This window comes from Terrapene carolina, unplaced genomic scaffold, assembly GCF_002925995.2.
Source record: "Terrapene carolina triunguis isolate 2854851 unplaced genomic scaffold, T_m_triunguis-2.0 Scaffold33891, whole genome shotgun sequence".
Taxonomy (NCBI): domain Eukaryota; kingdom Metazoa; phylum Chordata; order Testudines; family Emydidae; genus Terrapene; species Terrapene triunguis.
This window is the reverse complement of record NW_020698242.1, coordinates 13,525,066-13,546,851: the sequence shown is the minus strand read 5'-3', so window position 1 is coordinate 13,546,851 and position 21,786 is coordinate 13,525,066. Positions and strand designations below refer to the sequence as shown.

Genomic DNA, 21,786 nt, shown 5'->3' with positions numbered 1-21,786 from the left:
ACGGGAGCCGGCTGACCCCGGGGAGCGCGCGGAGCACAGCCTGGCACAGGAGCCGGCTGACCCCAGGGAGCGTGCAGAGCACGGCCTGTCACGGGAGCCGGCTGACCCCGGGGAGCGCGCGAAGCACGGCCTGGCACGGGAGCCAGCTGACCATGGGGAGCGTGACGAGGACAGTCTGGCGTGGGAGCGGCTGCCCTCGGGCTCGCAGGCTGCAGAGCCCTTAGCGTGCAGGCTCGCGAATGCTGAGCCGACGGAATTTCCTCGAAAAGCTTCCCTCCGAGCCCCGAGTGCTGGAGAGATTTTATGGGGGGCTGAGTCTCTCTCCCGCGCAGCGTCTCCAAGCCACAGGTAACGAGGAGGAGATGAGGAGTCTGGTCATCGGAATCAGAATCCATCCCACATTGCACAGAGCACAGACAAGGTACCGCTATCCCTGCCTGTCCTGGGCCTCTACCCACGTCCCATCAGTCTCCCTCTGAGTACCACCACTGGCTGGAGGGCTTCTTCCTGCCTGCCCCTTGTGCCTGGCCCTCCAGCTGCCCCATGGTACGCCTGCCACAGCCAATGCTGCTGTGCCCATCTCTGCCATAACCGGAAATACTCCTGTCCCTTGTGATTAGCAGCGTGTTCCATCAGCCCGCGAGGCGCTGGCTCCGAGCTGCACAGGGGCAGCCTGGATTCCTGTACAGAGCTCACCAGAGTGCCAGGCTGTTCAGCCCACGCTGTTTGCAGAGAGGGTTTCACATCCACCAGCCTCACCCGCAAGCCATTGCATTTGCTCACCCCATGAGTCAGACACGGCAGCTCTTTGGGGCCAGGGCTGCTCTCCCTTCCACTGGCCCTTCAGGGCTCTACCCCAAGGTTTGCTGCCTCCCAGCCTGGCTCCTCCTGCCGACCCTGCTGTGGAAGCAAGATGTTGAATTTGTGGCATCAGAATAATCTCCATGGCAACAGATTTGGATGCCAGACACACAGGAGTCTGCCATCACAGCAGAATCCCACAGAGGGGGGATGCTGGGGGGGGGGGAAGGAGCCCCAATAAACTGCGACCAGAGCAAAGGAGACGGGTCAGTACTGCAACGTCTGCATGCCACGCTCAGCAGAATCCCGCACCGACATCAGAGAGAGAATGCTGGCCGTCCTGCTGCTAAAGTACAGAGCTGCATCACTAAACGGAAATCTCTGTTAGCTGCTGGTAGTATAGGGCCTATGACACACAGCTGATTCCTGATTCCATCCAGCAGAGGGCAAGGATGGACACACCAACGCACAGACACACACACAGTCATTCCAAGTACATTCCATTTTAGCCAGCTAGGCTCGGTGTGTGAGGACTTTTGCAGAGGTGAAAGTTGCTCTTTGTGGCAGGACAGCACAGAGACGTGTTCTCCAAGGTTCATGGCCTCACCGCCCGGCTTTACCCCCTCCCGCCCCATTCCAACCCAAGCCAGGAGGGTGGGGCTGGCCAGAAAGCCAGAGTTCTGGTTTGTAAAAACGATGGAGGTTGTGAAATTTGTTTAATTGCCCACTGGGACAAACCCGAGACCTTTGGAATTTTTTTGTAAAAAAAACACAAGTGGCCGAGCCCCACCCAGAATAGCTGGAACCTGGGGGCCAGGCCACTCATGCAGGATGTGAGCGCCCCACGTTCAAGTTCCCCACCCCAGAACAAGGAACTGAACCTGGCTTTCTCACAGCCCCGATGCCTGCCCTATGCACTGGGCCACTGGCTCTTCCAGCACCTCCTTTCTCTGTGACCAGAAATTCCATCCTGGGCCCAAGAAATGTTTCAGCTAAATGGCATTTGAAGCAAACATTTTTTGCCCAGCTCTGGGGCTGGGCTTGGAAAAGGGATGCTGTCCCTTTCCGCAGCAGCTGTCGCTGCTCTCAGAGCAGTGTTGAGCCCATGCCAGCAGCAGCGGGGGTGGTAGGGTCTGTCTCCAGCGCGGTGGCACTCAGGGCAGTGGGGAGTGACACGGTGTGCAGAGAGTGACCGGGGGCTGAAGTCCAGGCGTGGAGGGTGCACTGGAAGGGCAGTCTGGGAAGATCACGGGAGCGAGGCTGCAGAAGGGAGCAGGGGCAGGGGGAGGATGGCCACACAGCGGGTGAGAGCACAGGTGAGGCAGACGGGCAGCAGGTCGGAGGCTGCCATGGCGTGCAGGGATATGGATTTGCTGCTGCCACTGCATGCAGGATGGTTCCCCAATGCTCTGGGCACGTGCTAAGGAAACCCCCCCATTTCACAGACACCTGCTGTACAAACCCACCCACTGCCCTGCAGAGGACCAGGAGAGCACACGGCTGCAGGTTGCACTTTGGAGCAAACAGGAGGCCAAATGGGTCAAGCAGGGTTCGGGGCGGGGGCCATTCCCTCCTGGGCCACTTGTTCTGCAGCTTTAGCAATGCCAGGAAGTAGAGCAGCCTCCGGGCCAGTCCCAATCCTGCTCTTCCCCAGCTCCAGCCCCAGAGCGTATGTAATACCGGGGTGGGGGTGTCTCCTGAGTACGAACTTGTTCCTGGGGGGGGATCCCCAATTATAGCAGTGTCCTGGTGGCTGTGGTCCCCAACGCTCCTGCTAGCTTGGGGGTGGCCCATTCCAGGAGAGCAGCTTTGCTCTGGAAGTCGCTGGTTGTCCTGCAGTGGCACCCAAAGGCCCCGTGCTGATGTGACGCAGTAGGGAGCGGGGTGGATTGACCTGGGAATGTGGGTTAGTTTTACTGGACTGTCTGCATGGGGGATGGGAGAGCAGGGGATGACTTTAGGTGAGGGAGGGTACCTGAGCCAGGAACGGGGGTGGGGCGAGTCGACACCTTTGCCCGGGAAACTGGACAAAGGGAGAGGGGGGAGAGCCAGCGGGAGGGGTTTTTTGGTTTCAGTTTTGGGCTGGCTGGGAAGAGGCAGGGAACCCAAGTCTGGGGTCTAAGATCCTTGCCCCCCAGAGGGACCTGGCTGAGGGGTCCTGGTTGTACCTACAAGCCCTGCTTGGGACTGTGTTCCTGTCGACTAATAAACCTTGTGTGTTACTGGCTGGCTGAGAGCCACGGTGAATCGCAGAAAGTGGGGGGTGCGGGGCCCTGACTCCCCCACACTCCGTGACAGCTGGGTCCTGCCCCAACCTCACTGCCGAGGGGGAGACAGACACAGAGCTCCAGCGGGGGGCGGGGGGGCTTTGACAAAGCCATTCTCTGGTCTCTAGAGCAGCTCTGCAGTAGATGGGCAGGCCCCCATGCCATGCTCTGGGATAATGACTCCTGTAGCCCTCGGCTGGCTCAGCATGGCAGTCGCCTGCGTCCCAGTCATGATCCGACACCTCATGCAATCCATCAGCATGCCGGGCGCTGTCTGTGCCACGCAGCACCACGAAGAAAGAGCCCGGCAGAGGGACCACCCAGAAGTGCTGTTGCCGAGGCAGGAAGGAGAGGTGAATGCAGCTGGTTCTATGGCAGGTCACCTCGGATGGGCAGCACCGGACTCCTGGGTTTGTCTGGAACGGAGGCAGAAGGGATGGGATGGGGGGCAGAGAAAGGCAGGAACCAGGGGCCCTTTTCTGACCCTAGCCCTCACTTTAAAGGCTTGTGGGTGGGGCTCTGCCGCTCTGACCTGAATTTGCAGGGTCATTAACCCCGTGATTCCCCGGGAGCAAACCCCGCCTGGTCCCTTTGTCAGGCTGCAAAGCAGGGCAGAGAGAAATGAAAAAGCCAGAGATACTCAGCTTGGAAGTGACTTTAAAGCCAGTGCTGCTACAAAGTGCAACAGCTACAAAGTGCAGCAGCTTTAAATTCAAAGGTCTCGCTGCTTTAATGTGACTAATCCACGTTAAATATACATGCCGTCCTCATCCTGCTATGCACGAACGCCAGTCTCAGTCCTAATTGGGGTTGCTGGTCTCCATGCAGCAAAATCAATGAGTAGGAGCCTGGTGGAGCCTGCTTTTTTGCACTGTGTAATTAACCAGCGGAACGCATTGCTGCAGGATATTATTGAGTTTAGCAAGTCTCAGGAAACAATTAGACACGGGGCATTTCTACCATGCAGAACACGGGGCTCTCGGTGCAATAACAAATGAAATCAGATTGAATCTGTGTCCCAGTTGGATGCAGGATTTGAAGTTGTCATGGTAAAATACGAAGGAATCCTGCCTGGCAGGGCCATAGGCCCAGATCCTGAATGGGATTTGGGTACCTAATGCCCATTGATGGGAAGCCACAGGCGGCCTGTGCGGAGGGAGTCTCCATTTCAGCACTGCAGAGATCTGTGGGGCATGTTCATAGATCTTAAGGCCAGAGGGGACCATTAAGAGCCTCTCGTCTGACTCCTCTATAAGCCAGGCCAGCCAGTCCCACCCGCTCACTCCTGCATCCTAATTGGTGGTCGGGCTGCACCATGCGGTTTAGAAAAACGTCCAGCCTTGATTTAAAGAGTCCAAGAGATGGAGACTCTGCCGGCAGCTCCAAGGGTGAATTCCCTTCACTTTCAAAATGTGCATCTTATTTCTAGGCTGAACTTTGCCGACTTCACCTCCCAGCCATTGAATCTTGTTCTGCCTTGATCTGCTAGAGGAAAGAGCCCTCTGCTTTCTGATACCTTCTCCGTGCGTAGGTGCTTATGGACTGTGGCCAAGTCACCACTTAACGTTTTCCTTGATAGCTAACAGCTGGAGCTCCTTTAGTCTCTCCTGGGAAGGTGCATCTCCTTCATGGAGCTCTTCGCTGAGCACTAATTTTTCAACGGCCTTTTAAAAGTGTGGACACCTGAGCTGGACATGGTGTTTCAGTAAAGAGCTCATCCGTTCCGTAGACAGTATTACTATTTACTATAACCTATATTCCATGTTCAGAGATAAAGTGTATCTCCAAAAACCGCCATCGCCCTTTTAGCCATCGCATCACACTGGGAGCACGTGTGCAGTTGTTTTCCTCCATGACTGTTAAATCTTTGTCAATCACTGCTTCCCCCAGTACAGTTCTGCATCCTATAAACGTGACCTGCATGCTTTGTTCCTAGATATATACCCCAGCATTTAGCTGTGTTAAATCTATGGTGTTTTATTATGCCCATCTTAACCAAGCCACCCAGATTGTCATGTGTCCTCATCATTCTGTACCTCCCCACCAATCTTTGTAGAGTCTGTTAACTTTATCAACAATTTTATATTTTCTCCCAAGTCACTGATAAAATTATAGAATAGCATTAGACTGAGTACCAATCTCAGGGGCTGCCCACTAGAAACACACCAGCTAATTCCTTATTAATAGTGCATTTTGAGATCTATCAGTTAGCCAGTTTTTAATCAATTTAATAGATACCATAATCATAATGAATGAGCCAACTTGTAGCTGGGAGGGCTACCAGGCTACCGGGCTCCACTTAATGTTGGTACATGAGCTTGCCATTCGCATTGTGGAGTATGCCATCTGGCAACTTGATCTGTAAGGTAACAACGGTTTGTAGGTGGGAATTTCCCAGGTTTTTTGTAAAAGAGTGGTGCATCTGCTGAGACATCAATGAGGCTACAAATGGAAAGGACCATCAATCATCATACTTCAGGGGAGGAGCTGATCACCACAAAGGTCAGGCAGTACTGCGTAACTTGGTGCACCAAGGGGGGCACAGAGGACTCCCAAGTAGGGGGGACCTCTGCTCTGCTCAGGCAGCTTTCAATAAAATGTACCAAGACAGGGGGAAATATAACATTGCCTTTATTGGCTCATTCCTCCCATACAGCAAGAACACGAGATTCGTCATGCAGACGCTAAGTGACAGATAAGCACACGGTACACGGAGAAATATGCACAGCTGGAAACAACGCCTCCACTGGCAATGTGAATGAGCCCAGCTAACATCATGCACTTGACAGGGAAGTGAAATGGACGAGAGTGGCAACACTGAGCGGTCGGGGATCCCTTTCACGTCACCGCTTCGCTGCACAGGCTGGAGGCAATGCCAGCAAAGCGCCCGTCCCTTGGGTCGGACCGAGCTCCCTGTTTGTTGTCTCCCCCCATGCCATAAGATTGCTCTGCTGTCGGAGGTGGGAGGGGCTCCTAGCAGATCAGACTCTGCCAATCAAGATGGGGGTTAATATATTTTCCTGGCTATTTTTGTTGTTCATTAAAATACTCGGCTATGCTATGCAAAGGGTGGCTGGGAAATGGCCAGCAAGCAGCTGCTCCCGGGGCTCAGCACAGTGCGGGGGGCAGGACATGGGCTCCACTCTGTACAGTCTCAGGTGAGAGAGGCAGACAGAGGCAGCAGCAGAACTGCCGTCAGCTCCCACGCGCCATGTTATGGGGGGAGCTCACGCCACCTTGGGAGTTCTCACCTGGCCTCAGCCCAATGCACTGGGGCCTCTGCCACGTCTGCTGTGCTGGGCACAAGCCATCCAGGTAAGAGGCCACTCCAGACCCATTGCAAAGGATGGTCAGGTTGCTCTCCAGGTTCTTTGACAGGCAGCAGGGGCTACCCCTGGGGGATGCTGACATGATCCCCAGTCAGGGAGGCTGCTGGTCCAGGGTTGGGGCTGCCAGCTGCGTTCTGGGCAGAAGATGGGAAATCATGCAGCGTGGGAGCGGACAGAGGGGACTCTACATCGTGTGCATAGGTGTGTATTCCCTCCAGCAGATCTGATTGGCTGCTCTTCCCCCGGAGGCGGGGAAGGGGGAGAAGCAGCCAGTCAGAGGGAGTCTCCCAGCTCACTTAGAAATTTTATTTCCAGAACTGAGCCAGCACTTTAAGCACTAGGTGCTGGGGATGCCTGAGACCCAGCAAACTCACTGCACAAATGGGTCACTCACCCAAGAGCTGTCAGCCACTGGAACCCGCGAGCCAGGCTGAACGGCTCCCTATCCCATTCCTAGTACTCCTGGGACCAGCAGCGGGCTCTGGTCCCCATCACCATCCCCCTGGTCCAGCCAGCCCCTCGCTCGCTCTCTGCTGGCTAACCAGCCACTGCAACGCTGTCTCCCCTTGCCTGCCTGATTCCATCACACTGCAAACACCCACCTCTCTGCACCCAAGGCCAGGTCACTGCATCACGCCCAGAAGCCGGACGCTCATTGTCAAACTGAGCAGGGACCCGTCCCGAGTGAGAAACCAGCAAGGCATGCCCCCCCCCCCCGCTTCCCATGTGCCTTTGCGCTGCTGGCTCAGCTCGCTGGCTGGGTCCTTCAGAGGGCCGGGGGAGGCAGGGGGTGCAGCATGGTGTGTGGGTGCTGGGGGAGGCTGCCTGGGGCCCCGCGCTCGTTGCGGGGGGGGAGCCTGTACGATTCAGACAGCGACACACTCTTGCTCTCCTTTGCCTTTTATTTCTTTGTCCATCGTGGAACGGGCTGAGGGACGACGGCGGGGCAGGGGCGCCGGAGGGGGGCGGTCCCTCACTGGGGCGAGTTGAGGGTGGAGTTGGGCGAATCGGCTTTGGGACACCGGGGCGGCAGGGCCTTGTAGCTGTAATACTCCACCACCTGCTTCGGCACCTCGGCCAGCACGCACTTCGCCAGGGCCGTGGGCGAGGCCTGCAAGACAAAGGGCAGCCGTTGGTTCTGGGCCTCTCCCAGCCGCTCTCCAGCCAGCCGCTCCTCAGCACAGCCTCCCCTCCCCCCACTGCCCCCTTGTCCATGCATGGGCTCTGTCATTTCCCAGTGCTTCCCACAACAGCATCTGAAGGGTTAATCCTGCCCAGTGGCTCTAGGTATGCGTGGCTGTAAGTCTCCAGAAACTTCAATTACTGACAATCAGGATCAATTAGCCCTTGAAGTGCCCAAGCAGCTCAGATCTCAAGAGGGGCCAGAAATGCAAACTATAGATTCCCCCCCCCCCCCAAATTCCATCACAGGAGATGCAGCTGCGCTGACCGTGACGGACCCAGAGGAACCGTTCCCTCCATCTGTGGCTTCGCCCGCACACCCAGCGTCAGCTCAGCTTGATCAAGGGAGATTCCAGCATGGAGCCAGAGAAATCCATACACTGCGTCTCTGCCCCTTGGGGAGCCCAGCTGCTTAGATATTTGGCTAGTGCAGCTGGAGACCCTGGCCCGGCGGCTCTGGGGAAGAGCATTGACCCGGGCAGAGACGTAGGCCAGGGCTCCCTGGTGGGGCATCTTGCTCACTGCCACCTTCCATGTGCAGGAAAACTCAGGGCAGCGTCGCCAGCAAAGCACCCGGCCACCCCCCCGTGCTACACACAGCGCCCCCATCCCCGACACAGAGCCTGACCGAGACACACACCCCTGTGTTACACACAGCGCCCCCATCCCCGACACAGAGCCTGACTGAGACACACACCCCTGTGCTACACACAGTGCCCGTGTCCCCGACACAGAGCTCCACCCAGACACACCCCCTGTGGGCTGTTTAAATGCCGTGTAGACATTTGGGCTCAGACTGGAGCTCGAGCTCTAAGACCCTGGCAGGAGGGAGGGTCCCAGAGCCGCACGTCTACACTGCAATTAAAGAGCCCCTTAGCGGGAGCCTGAGTCAGCTGCAGGGATCTAAGTGCAGTGTAGACACACCCTGTGGGGGTGAAACCAGACAATTGCTACACTCTGGAATGAACGCACACAGGACAACGATAAAAGACAAAACCACCCCATCGCCTGTGGGTGAACACGGCTCACAAAGTGATCACGCTGCATGTGACCTCTCCGTCGTCAGCCCCAACGGAAACCTGCACAGTGCTTACATTCAGATCTCTGCTGAACACTACAATCACGGTCTTCACAAAGACCCTGGCTTTTACAACACTAACCCCGCTTTCTGTCCTGTGACTGCAGGGCTGTCCCTTCGCCCCTTCACCTTGAATGGGCCCTTAGAATATGTGCTAACTGCTTATTTTAAACTATCGGTTTGATCTCGTATTTAGCCGGGACACACCACGGCTACACGACAGACCTGTATCGGGAGAACTAGGTCGCTCGGGGATGTGAAAAATCCCCCAGTGCAGACAGCACTAGTGGCTGGGAGAGCTTCTCCCGCCAACACAGGTACTGCCTCTCGGGGGGTGGAGTAAGTGCGCCGACCGGAGACCCTCTGCCATCGGTGTAAGTGCTGCACTGGTGCAGCTGTGTCACTGAGCGTGAGGACACGTGGGCGCTCCGAGTACCTTTCCCTGCGCTGACAAGGAGCTCCGTGTAAATCGGAAGCTGGTCTCTCTCACCAACACCAGCTGGCCCCTCACCCACCTTGTCTCACCGCGTGTTTCAGCCTGGAGACCAGAGAGCAAAGCGGGTGTCTGGAGCCCCTTGGCTTACAGGTACCAGTGGGGTAAAGGCAGGGACGCCCCCTTCAGCCCCCTGGGATCCGCAGGAGCAGGAGAGTTTTCTTCGAGGCACAGAGCAAGGACATGGTTTTACTGAACAGGGAGAGAGGGCAGCCAGACTGTGACAGGGCCCATGGAGACCAAAGGGGGTGTGAGGAGAAGAGCCCTCGTGAGCTGCCTTCACCAACAGCACCCCCCCGAATCCTGCCCCTGTAGCCCTTGAGAGGGTCAGCAGAGCAGCATGGCACCAGGCCACCCTCCCCTGGGAGCCCCGCGGTGCCAGGGCAGGCGGGAGAGGCCTGAGCCTCTCTGGTTTTGAGGAGGATACTGCCAGCGCCCTTCCTAGCCCTCCGAAGTGCATCTCTCTAGGTATCCCACAGCCCTCATCACTGAGCGCTGCCCCTTGACTTACCCTCACGGCACCTTGGGAGGGGTGGCAGTGCCACCAGCCCTGGTGATGGGGAAACTGAGGCACGGAGCCACAAAGGGACTCGCCCATAGCCAGAGATGGAGTCTGTGCCAGAGCCAGGATGTGACCCCAAGTCCCAGCCATGTGCCCTACCCACTAAACCATCCTCCCTGATGCCACGGTGACGGGCACGCCACAGACACGTGCGGTGGTCGCAGCCATGCGGTCATTACGGCAGGGGCCTCGGGGGCTGACTCACGTTCTTGAACTCTCTGAAGGGGACGAACTGCACGATGTCCCGGAGGACGGGCTCCCCCTTCGGGGAGCGCAGGACCCCGTCGTCCCCGTCCAGGATCTGCATGTCGGTGAAGTCCGCGTTGCCCACCCCTACGATGATGATGGACATGGGGAGGTAGGAGGCCCGCACGATGGCCTCCCGCGTGTCTGCCATGTCGGTCACCACCCCGTCCGTCAGGATCAGCAGGATGTAGTATTGCTGTGGGGCAAAGGTGGGAGAGCGGCTATGGGTGACTGGGCAGAGCTGGGCTAGCCCCCACCAGCCATCCCACTCGGGAGACCCCTGTCCCAGGCGGTGACCGATTCCTTGCTCCTCTTCTAGCCCCGTCTTACGGCTGCTGGGCCCCGACTCCCCCAGCACCCCAGACACAGAGTGGGGTCAGCGCACAGGCTGAGGACGATGCATTAGCTGCCGTCATTAATTGATAGGCTCAGCCGGCGCCGTAAATGATTCAGTGAGCAAATAGCCAGGCAGGTCCCAGAAGAAGATGACATTTTCCTAAAACGCTCCACGTCCGCGGGTGTAAATAATTGACGGGATTTTAATGAAAGGCCCCCGCCCGCCCTGCCCAGTGCACGCACGCTCACAGAGCCAGTCCATGGCAGACGCCCCGAGGCCAAGTGCCAGGTGAGCGGGGTGTTGCGTGGAGACTGGGATAACTGGCCCCACTGGACCCTGGCACCGCATCTCCGGAGCCAGGAATCTGCTCCGTGTATCCCTGTCACTCCACTGCCCCCCCAAGAGCTCTGTGCAACCTCTGGCCTTTTCTTACTTGGCTGGCCTGGCCCAGTGATGCCACCCTGACCTGCCAGAAACAACACAGGCCCCGGAGGGTTTGGCTATTTATTCACAGCTGATCGAATGTTGCTGGAGGACAGGAGGACACCGCATGAGCAGAGGGGAGAGGAGGCCTGTTCTGAGGAGCCCCTGGAACTCGGGATCTTCTAATAAGCACTTGGCTTCTGTCACGTGCTCCAGGTCCACCAGGGCCGAGCGCGCTGGCTGTGCTGTGGAATGGGCCGCAAATGTCCGTTCAGGCAGACGCCCTGCGTGAGGACTGGGCGCGTGCTGCCATGTTAAACGTTCCTGGCACGTGCAGCTGAGGTAGGAGCTGGCGTTCCTTCGATGGCCAGGGGCTGGCCCTGATACCCAGCCAGCAGCCACGGGGCTGACAGGAGCAGTGCTGAGCCATGCCGGGCAGGACTGGCCTCTCCCTGCTAGGCCTGAGTCCCGAGGGATGGGCCTTCCCCACAGCCTGGAATGTCTCACTGAGGAAGATTTCCCTGGCTCTCAGCTGCAGGTTCATGTTCTTTCACCCCATCTCTGCTCGGTGCACCCCCTCTTCCCCGCCACTAACTCCTGCTCCCGCCTGGTGCTTGCACTGCCGCAGGCTCTCCGAGGAGCAGACTCAGCATCCGCCACAGCTGTGCCCTTCCAGCTGAGGGGTGCAGAGCGAACTCAGCCTTCCAGCGCCCCGGGAGAGATACAATCCCAGGGGGCAGATGAAGAACATTTGCAAAAGTGCCCCGCTGTCTTAGGGGCCAACGTCCCATTTGCCAACCTGGCATCGGACCCTCTCTGAGTCAATGGGCCGTAGTCGCTTTGACAATGTTACCCTCAGCGACTTGCCCCAGGCCACGGTAGCATCCTCTCGCCGCGGGACTCAAACCCTGGAGAGATCACATGTGAAAGGAGTTAGGAGGGTCTCAGCCAGGTCCCTCACGTTGCAAACACCACACGCTATGGGCACAGCTGGCACTCTGTGCCCAGCCCAGGACTGTGCCCTCACAGAGCCGCATGGCAGAGGCTTACACAGCACAGCTGGACAGTCTACATCCAGGCAGAAGCAAGTGCCGGAGATCCCAGGCCCCTCTGCCTGCGGGGCAGGCCGCACCGTAGGAACGGGGCAGGTACTCACAGAGGCCTCCTTCGTTCTCTCCTCCGCCGCCGCCACCCTGGCCACCTTGGAGATGATGGGGGACACGTTGGTGGGGCCGTAGAGCTGGATTTTCGGCAGGCAGTTCTGGTAGGATTCCACCACGCCCTGAATTCCTAGTGGGGGACATCGAATTGGGTGAGGAGCCGCCCAGCCCAGCAATTCCACGGCCCAGGGCGGCTAACCTCTCCCTGCCCATCCCCAGTGAGGACACTAATGAGGCAGGTCCAGGCCCCACTGCCCGGCTCCACCCACATGCCCAGCAGACAGGCTGCAGCCATGCCTCGTGGGGGCACTGACAGCGGTCAGCGAGCGAGGCCAGGGCAGCCTCGGGAGGAGGCCCCCGGATTGGAACATGGTCCATTTCCAGCGCAGAGGCAGGAGGGGAAGCGTCCGTGCTCAGCAGGGAGAGAGGGGGTGGGAACAGGGCCGTCGAGGGCAGCAGCACACCGGCCCCCAGCCCCCTCCACACACAAGGGCTAGACGGGGCGAGGCCTGGCTGCCCCCCAGGGCCTTGGCATGGTGCGGAGTGGGCTGGCTCTCACTCCGCTGCCAGCCTCTTACCTTCACACTCGTCATCGTCCGGATTGAAGTTGATGGCGAAATCATGGGAAACCTACCAGAGAGCAGAGAATGAATTTGGGGGGGCTCCCGGCCCCTCATGACTCCCCCACTGCCCCTTTGTGTGCAGTGAGGACACGTCTCTAGCCCTGCCTCTCACCTCCCCTGGCTGGACTCTGGCTAAAGGGCAAACAACGCAGGGGCTGTTCCTGCCTCCTCGTGCGCTCGCACCGCTTGGCCTCAGCCCTCCCCGGCACATGCTCTGGAGACCACATTTAGTCCTGTCATTTCACTGGGGGGCCTTTGTCTGCTCTGCTCTATAGAGATGGCAGGTGCCGTCGACGGGACGTGTCGTGTCAGGGCTGCGCGCTGCTCCCCGGGACGGAGCCCACTCGGCAGCGCCAGCGAGAGGGAGGCCTGCCCAACTGAATCCATCCAAAACCCTCCACGCCCTGAACAGGGGGAATCAAGGCAGGCGAGCTGGGAGCAGCTGAGGCAAGCGGGAGCTGCCCAGCCTGGCACCGCCCTGGACAGGAGTCTCCCCTACCCCCGCTCCTCAGTCCATCACCTCCCCTACCCCCGCTGCTCAGCCCCCCCATAGCCTCTCCTGTATCTCACTCCCTGTAGCCTCCTCCGCCCTACACTCCTCAGTCCCCATAACCTCCCCTACCCCCGCTCCTCAGCCCCGTAGCCATCCCATCCCCCACCATGCTGCTCCTCAACCCCCCCCGCCCCGTCCTGTTTCTTACCCTGCAGGGGTCTTACCTCGTACTTGGGTGGGATCCTTGCACCAAACCCTAAGGCGGAGAATTTCTTATCGCTGGAAGGAAGCAGATGTCAGAAGCTCCCACCTGCTCCGGTGCCCCAGCACCCAAAGCGCCCCCACCCCCATAAAGGGATCCCCAGGGAGTGAGAGGCCCAGACAGGGCACAATGAACCCTGACGCAGACTGTCCAGCCAGCAACCCCGGCCCCTCCCCATTCGGTGTCTGAACAGACCCCTCTGCCCCAGGAGCCCCCCGGAATGGACCATACCATGGTAAGCTGCAGGGACTCCTGCCGGGCCCGGCCCCACCTGGCATGGGGGTGCCCGGGGAGCACTCAGTGTATCACCCGACCTCCCCCGCACTGGGAGGGGCCCATCCCGGCGAGCTCCCAGCAGTGGAAGGGCTTGGCAGCTGGGGGAGTGGGCCAAGCTGGGGCACTTCTCGCTGGGGCAGCAGGGGGGTGTCTGGGACCTTGTCATTTCTGTGTGACAGAACCCAGAGAGGAAGAGCCAGCCCAGACGCGGAGCTGGGCGCGCGTGTGTGTGTGTGTGTGTGTGTGTGTGTGTGTGTGTGTGTCCCAGGGTTCGGGTTAGCCAGACGGGCCAGGCACAGACAGAGCCCAGGGCTGTCTCACCTGTCATAGTCCTGGCAAATCTCTCCCACTGCCACCAGGGCCTTCAGGTACTCGTTGGGCTGGTAGGGGTTGATGTAGTGGAGGGAGCAGCTGTTCCGGGGGTCTCCGTTCGACGCCGTGAAGTCAATAGCCACCTGGGAGCGGAAGGCAGGCGGTCAACAGAGCCAGCTGCAGGCGTGGCTGGGTATCCGAGAGCGGCAAAGTCACACCCTGCGCTGAATAGACCCCTGAGGCTGCCAGGCAAGGGCCTATGCAGGGGTCCGAGGAGCTGCGCCCCTTCCAGCCCACCTGGCTGCTCCCCCAGGGATCTCTGGCCACCGTCCTGCTCCCTGATCCCTGATGCCGTCAGCCTCGGCCCAGCCTCCAGCAAGGGGCAGGCAATTCGAATGGGAACCAGCTGCACCCCTTTGCTGTGGGGAGCCCCGAAGTGCCCCCGACACGCCTTGGCTGCACGCTTTTTAATACGCATCGTCAGCCACTGCGAGCGGACTCAGCTGGCTGGAGGGCTTGGGCATTAGCCATTGGCAATACGTTCCGCGATGTAGTTCTGCCCCTCCCGCCCAGGATCTCAGAGCGCTTCGTCTCCAGCCCCGGGTTCACTGCTATCCCCCAGGTACAGACAGGGGAACTGGCCGCCCGGAGAGACGGGAGTTGCCCAAGCGCACCCAGAGAGGCAGCGGCACGGACGGCAGAAGGGCTCCCGTCACATCAGTGCCAGCCCAGGCACATGCCGCAAGTACCCAGAATTCTGCAGGAAAGTCTGTTGAGATCTTTCCTCGGGCTCTCCGACCAGGGCCGGCTCCAGGCACCAGCTTGGCAAGCAGGTGCTTGGGGCGGCTGCTCGGGAGAGGGACGGCACGTCCAGGTATTTGGCGGCAATTCGGCGGACTGTCCCTCACTCCCACTCGGAGCGAAGGACCTTCCAACAAATTGCCATCGCGATCGCGGCTTTTTTTTTGGCTGCTTGGGGCGGCCAAAACCCTGGAGCCAGCCCTGTCTCCGACATTCCCAGGGAGCCCCGGCCAGCTGCAGAACCAAGGAGCTCAGAGAGTTGATGGAAGCACCCTCTGCCCACCCAGGGGCACACAGCCAAGCCCACCCACCAGCCCTGGACTCACAAAGCAGGTAGCGGGGAGCATCCAGCAGTAAAAGGCTTTGCTAACATCCCCCCTCTCTGTGACATCCTCCCGGCACCTCCTCGCTCATGGACATTAGCCCAGGGTGCACTGTGGTTTGCAATGGGGGGCGTGGGGGTGATGCCGCATGCGAGGTTGGCACCGGTGACAGAGCAAGCGTCAGGAGCATTGGGGAGGAATTTTCTAAAAGTTCCTGCAAACTTCTTTCATTGCTGCTCGGAAGGGACAGGTGGCCAGCAGGGCTGGGCTAAGCCAGCCAGCGTTTCTGCCCCGCCGTTCCCCTTCAAGCCATGTCACGGAGTGATGGGACATGATGTCTCACAACATGACAGGCCTTGCTCCCGGGACCAACCACCGCTCTCGGCTTGTCTCATGCCGCGGAGCAGAGCCAAGCAGCCTGCTTCCCGCACGTTGCGGGTCTGACTCACTCCGGGGAGAAGATGCTTTTGCAAAATGCAATCTGGAGGCTGGTTGTTTTTTCATTTTTAATGAGGAATCTGTGCAAAGTACCAGCAAAGGTCTAACAGCAGGGAATGCAAAACGCTAAGGAGCAGAGGGAAGGAGCCTGGCTCATGCCCAGCACCAGAGTGTGACAGAGACTCAGGTGCAAAGCCAAGGAAGGAGGATGTTTTTAGGGACTGATATGCATTTGCATGTGCAAAAAACTATGCACACCCATGTGCTTAACTGACGTGTGCAGTTGTACGCACAACTCAGCTAGCTGCACGTGCAGCAGGTCGTTTAAATGCACCACTACCCAGCTGTGTGTGCGTGTGCAGTTATTGCACATCCCAGGCCCCTACAGTCTGCGGGGAAAGAAGCTCACTAGTTGTGTTTTAATGAATAGGACTGGAGTATGAAAAAGGAAACTGCACCATGACTGGCTCTGAGGTGTCAGTAGCCCTTGAGAAGCCACTTAGAACCTTACTGGACTCAGAGAGTTAAACATTGCATCTGCGTCCCGCCTTCCTCTAGCAAACTGAATCTCGGGGAGTGGGGGACCTGCGCCAGGGTCCAAGCAGGGGCTCCAGACTGCGGCTGGCTGCCCTAGGTACGTCCAGTTCGAACTCGCCTCCTGCATGGCTGATTGTGGCGGCTACGCCCTGAAGTTCTGGGGAGCTCAGTGAGGTGTTAATGGATGACTGTGGCCAAGCAGGAGCGGTGCCGACCGCTGAGCCAGCAGTTAAACGGCGTGGGGCAGGTTCACTGGTACATTCTGGCTGTGTTGCCCCAGTCCAGCCAGGGAACCAGCTGTAAAATCAGCCCCACTCGCCCGTTCATCAGGGTTTATGGCTGCTGTGGACTGCAGCCAGTGTGCACCTGGCCCCGTGCTTTTCTTGTTAGTCATGTAACGCTGCGCTGTCCCTCCCAGGCACACACAGCGAGGCAGAGACAGGAGCCGTGCGTCTGCAGGGCCGGGAGCTTGGGGGATCACATATTTCTCTTTGGGCATGAAGCTACGAACCCTTCCAAATGCCCCTGCTGGGGGTGCGTTAACAGCAGGGCATGGCCGAGGAGCAGCTCGTTGGTGCACTTTGCCGTTCATTTCCTTACGGGTGGAACGACCCTGTGCTGATACAGGGTGTGGGATGGGCAGGCCTGGAAGCCTAATGATCCTGAAGCTGGCAGAGGGGAGCTCACGCTCTATGCCCACGCAGCCCTTGGCCCCTCCGTGTGCCGTGGAGATCTTCCCCCCAGGAACCAGACAGCGGCCCACCAAACACGTGTCCCATTGGCCACCAAGCAACCTCCAGAACTAGTGCCCCATTGCATGCCCCATCTCCAGCCTCCTGCCCCATCGGCTCCCCGGGACGGGCCTGAGCAGCATCAGCTCCTGTGCGAGGTTCGAACACTTCCGTCCTGGGACCTGGGACGAGGTTTGCTCCGGGCTCGCTGCTCATCCCGCCATCCCCGCCGCGGAAGAAGTGTCCCTTACCGTGAAGTGGATCTGGCATCCGCCCATGATGTAATCCAGGAAGGAGTAGACCCTGTGGAGCTTCCAAAGAAAGGCCGTGTTAGCCAGCCCCTGACAGCACAGCCCAGAGCTCTGCTGGCAGGCCGGCCTCTCCCAGGCAGCGATCCAGGCACAAGCAGCCCGGAAGGACAGACACGAGCGGAGCATTCTGCACTGCCAGACGCACGGGGACACAGCAGCCGCCCGCCGGGCGCTGGGAGCCAAGGAGGCTGCAGCAAGGGAAGGGATATGGATACAGCGGGACATGTCGGTGTCACCGAGCCGGGACAGAGCTCGCCTAGTGTGACGGAGCAGGGAGCGGGGCAGATTTGACCTGGGAATGTTGCAGGGAACTTGCATTGGGGATGGGGGACTTCCCTTGAAGGAAGCTACCTGAGCTGTAACCTGAGCCAGGAGGGGGCTGGGAGAAGTGACACCTTCTGCCCGGGACACTGAACAAAGGAGAGGGGAGAAAGCTGCTGGAGGAGTTTTTAGTTTCAGTTTGGGCTGGGTGGTGCAACGCAGGGAACCCCAAGCTGGGGTCTAAGCTCCCTAAACCCCCCAGAAGGACTTGATTGAGGGGTTCTGCTTGGGACTGTGTTCCTGTCGTCTAATAAACCTTCTGTGTTACTGGCTGGCTGAGAGTCCCGGTGAATCGCAGGAAGAGGGGTGCAGGGCCCTGACTCCCCCACACTCCATGACACCTAGTCACTGCTCCTTTACCAAACAGCCTCGGAGGAGGAGTATGTCCTGCAGGCTTGTCCGACCAGCCCCCTTCCCCATAGTACAAAGGCGCTTTTGCCTCCTGCTAGCCCCTCTGGCATCGAGGGGCCAGGACAGGCGAGGGGCACTGAGTCACCGCTGGGCACGGGGCAGCTTCCCCTGGGGTCACCACAGGGCGCTGCAATACAGGGCAAAAGCGCTGATATGAGAGCGCCAGGAAATGCCAAGGGCAGGCTCGGCCCGGCTCCCGGCTCACCTTCAGATCCAGTAAGATGACCACGCCTGAGTTCTTGTAATTTCGTTTCTTGATTTTGTACTTTGGGTTCATGCAGTCCCACTGGACCTTGGAGCACAACAGAGAGAGCAGCGGAGATCTGTGATCTGCGGACGAGCAGCCCTGGAGCTCAGCCAGAGGCACCCAGCACCGCAACACGCAGCGCCCCCGCGCATCCCCGCAGGCACACGCGAGTCACACGCCCAGACTGTGCACCGGGCAAACAGCGACCCCCAGAGCTGGTCAGACAAGGGGAAATCTGTGCGCAAAACAGCTCAAAAACCCTGGAACATTTGGGGGGGTTGGTTTGATAGTTTGAGGATTTTGCCTTTTCTCATTTTAAACGTCAAGAAAGGGGGAGAAAAGAAGAAAAAACAAACACCACAAAACAAAAACAACCCATTTTTGTTTTAGTTTTCCTAGATTCCCCCCCCCCCCCAAAAAAAACGGAAAAATTTGAAACCACCACTTTGGGGACAATTGTTGAAAGTCGGACGATTTCACGGAAACAAGTTTTGCCCCAACCTGTGACTAGCTCGGGCGAATACCCAGCACACACACACACGGAACGGCTGAGTCACCTCACATGCATCGTCACCAGCAGCCGGCCCACCTGGACACCCAGATCCAGATGCGTAGGGTCCCCCCCGCCCCCACAACAAACCTTGTTCTCCCCACTTGCTTTCTGCATTTCCTCAAACGTGGTGTAAAACTCTCCGATGAAGTCGTGTTTTCCCCGGGAGTCGTAGTCCCAGACCACACACTGTAAGGAGAGAAGCTCAGCTCAGCCAAAGGGTCCCACCTCATTCACCCCCTCTCTAGGGAGGGGCCTTTCCCAGCCCCCACCATTCCCCCTCCACTCACCCTGGACCGTCGCGGTGGATACGCTGCCTGACTGACCGCCTGTGCGTGCAGCGTGGTGGCCTCCCTCCAGCCCTGGGCTATACAGACACTTCAGAGGAAGGGCCCAATGCACCTGGACAGCTATGTAAGCACACGGGGGCGGCACTTGCCCTTCTTGGGGGCCGGTTCAGGTTCTGAAGCAGGAGGACCGAAGGCCCTGGTCATGTGTCTGTGTGTTAGTGTCACTGCAGAGGCTACACTCACAAACACATGGGTGTCCTGTGGCAGTGAGTTCCACAGGCCAAGTCTATGTTGCATCAGGATGCATTTCCTCTGATCCATCGTGCCTGGGTTGCCTTTGACCTTGGGGGCAGGTTGCACTGTGACGGGGCCGGTCCCCCTTGCAGGAGACTCGGTGAGGTGGCCCCTTTCAGCTCCCCCGAGGGCGGAGTCTACTCAGGGCTTCCCCCCTTCCCTTCCTCACCCTCAGCTTCCTCTTCTCCTCGCAGCTGCACAGCGAGTTCAGCGAGACCTTGAACGGTTCCCACACGGGGCTCAGGTTGTTCTTGACCACCTGTAAACACAAGGGGGCAGCGTGAACGTGCTGCATACGGCCTCTTGGGGCACCCCTGGGCGATGAGCAGGGTGCCCGCTGGGCTTCCATCTGCCAGAGGCCCAACGGGCTTTGCAAACAGCCCTGAGTGGCCCTGGCCCCCCTCCCAACCCCTGTGGGCACTGAGGCACAGAGAGGGGAGTGCAGGATCCAGGCAGTCCCACGCCCAGCCCTGTGCTCTAGGCACTAGACCCCGCTCCGGCAGGGGGAGGCGCTAGGTAGCCAGGCCCTAGAGGAGAGACTCCCTGGACCGGCATCCAAGCTGCTACTGCCCCTCTTGCCTCTGTCTCTCCCCTCCCTGCAGGCTCCCACCGCCCTGGTGCCAGGAAGGGAAGGGCGGGCCCCAGGCGACAGGCGGGGCGGACAGCACCTGACAGTGTAATAGCTCTGCTAGGTGCCTAATCCTCCTAGGCCCCCGTCAGGGAGGCGTGAGCAGAGCAGCAGCAGCACTTCCATGGTGCGCAGCCAGCACAGGGAGCAGCGGGGGCCCGTCACTCATCCCCTCTTCCCTTCCCAGGCAGAGCCCATTACAGCTCCGGGGGGCCCCGCTCTGCCGGGGGCCCTGCTCTGCCGGGGGGGGACTGCTCTGCTGGGGGGGCCTGCTCTGCCAGGGGGGGCCTGCTCTGCTGGGGGGGCCTGCTCTGCCGGGGGCCCTGCTCTGCCGGGGGGCAAGAGGAGCTGGTGGGGGAGGGTCCTCTGCCAGCACGGAGCCGCAGGGAGCTTTCCGGGCACGGCGCGTCCTCTTCAGCGGGGGAGCTCCCTGGGGTGACAAGCACCTCCCGGCTGGGGGCTGGAGCAGAGGGCCGGGGCACAGGGCCTCCGCCCACCGCATCACCCCATCCCCACCAGCCCCTCCTCCACACCCCCATCATACCTCCTGTTCCCACCAGCCCCTCCTCCGTCCCCCACATCCCGCCATCCCCACCAGCCCCTCCTCCATCCCCCCAGCCCCCCCAGCCCCTCCTCCACCCACTCCCATCCCTTTGACCCCCCACCCCTGTCGCTGCCCACCCTTGTCTCCCCATTCCCTTTCCCCTGGGGTGGCAGCGGGCGGCTCCTTGGAGGCTCTGCCCGCGGCGGGGACCCACCTCGGTGCGGTACACCAGCTGCTCACTCCCGTCGTCGTTGATCCGGTAGATCTCCAGGAAAGGATCCGACTTGCTGAAGAGATCCTGCCAGGGGGGTGGGCAGAAGGGCACGGTGAGCTCCACAGCTGGGGCTGCCCTCCCGCTCCAGGCAGGGCCAGCTCAGAGCAGCAGACCAACCTCCAGGCCATCTCCCCCGATACCCCCCAGAAAGGGACACGTCCTCCCAGGCGGAAGGGACCAGCCAAGGGACCAGCCCTGCCCGGGATGGGGGCTCTGAGCACCCAGAGGCCACTGTGCCAACCCTCCACGCTCAGGCCTGTCGCAGCAGGTGGCTCCCTCGCCCCTGCCCGGCGAGGCCCTGCTCCCTGCCACGGCCACGCTGGGCTCCGTCCCCGTCCCTGCCTTGTGCCCACTCTGGCTCTGGCCCCAGCCTGTGGCTCCTGCATTCTCACTGCACCTCCTCTGCCCGGCCAGCCTCTCTCGTGCTGTGCCCGCAGCAGCCTGCCCCGATGACTTCCAACCCTTGGCTATCGCTGAACTGCCCCCCAGCATCCCTGCCAGCCCGTGCTCTCCCGAGGGGCTCCGGGGAGCGGGGCTGGGAGAGGGAGCTCTTTCACCCCGGCGGGTGTGGGGAGCCCTTTGGACAGCTGGGTGGGGCTCGATCAGGACAGTGGCACCAGCACAACCCCCCGTCTCAGGGGGCAGGCTCAGCGGAGGGACAGAGCTCCATGTGTCCCGTCGCTGGGCAGGGCCACGGCCCGCTGACCAGGCTGCTGAGGGGCGAGCTGGCCTGGCCGCTCCCATCGCGCGCTCTGCCGGGGGCAGCTCCAGCCTCCCCCAGTAGCACCCAAGCGTTGGAAAGGTGCCAGAGGGGCGCCGGGGCCAGTCGGCAGCCACGGCTCCCAGCTCTCAGCAAATAACCACACTGGCTCCTCCGCGCAGCCATTCCCAGGCTGCACCCCGCCCGATCCGGGTCTCAGCAAAGGCAGAGCGGAGTCTCTCGGCCAACCCCAGCGGCAGGCAGAGGTACCTTGTCGTCCAGCTTCTTGGCCCGGAACGCCAGCTCCACATAGCCGTTGTTGCCGGAAATCTCCTCTGACAGCACCTGAGGGGAGAGCGCCAAGGGGCCTCAGAGACAGGTGGCCGGGCACAAGCTCTGGGGAGAAACTCGCCCGGTCCTGGCTGCCTGTTGGAGTCACCACGCACAGAGCACACCTGTGAGGTACTGGCAGCGATGTGTGTGTCAGGCCAGGCAGCAGGGCACGGAGAGGTCGTTGTGCACGCGCGGCAGGGCACGGAGAG

The 21,786-nt window shown here is 60.0% G+C and overlaps 1 protein-coding gene across 1 annotated transcript in view; it reads right to left on the bottom strand.

Annotated features, from left to right (window-relative positions):
- Window positions 1-7,370: 7,370 nt before the first annotated feature.
- LOC112103467 (copine-7) overlaps window positions 7,371-21,786 on the bottom strand; it is a 33,272-nt gene continuing 18,856 nt past the window's right edge. The window contains exons 4-15 of the mRNA XM_026663631.1: window positions 21,515-21,589; window positions 20,485-20,568; window positions 19,268-19,357; window positions 18,605-18,703; window positions 17,923-18,009; window positions 16,926-16,985; window positions 13,854-13,987; window positions 13,219-13,273; window positions 12,457-12,508; window positions 11,875-12,008; window positions 9,918-10,154; window positions 7,371-7,508 (exon numbers count right to left, since the gene is read on the bottom strand). Coding sequence (XP_026519416.1) covers window positions 7,371-7,508; window positions 9,918-10,154; window positions 11,875-12,008; window positions 12,457-12,508; window positions 13,219-13,273; window positions 13,854-13,987; window positions 16,926-16,985; window positions 17,923-18,009; window positions 18,605-18,703; window positions 19,268-19,357; window positions 20,485-20,568; window positions 21,515-21,589 — 1,245 coding nt within the window. The remainder of the gene's footprint in view (window positions 7,509-9,917; window positions 10,155-11,874; window positions 12,009-12,456; window positions 12,509-13,218; window positions 13,274-13,853; window positions 13,988-16,925; window positions 16,986-17,922; window positions 18,010-18,604; window positions 18,704-19,267; window positions 19,358-20,484; window positions 20,569-21,514; window positions 21,590-21,786) is intronic.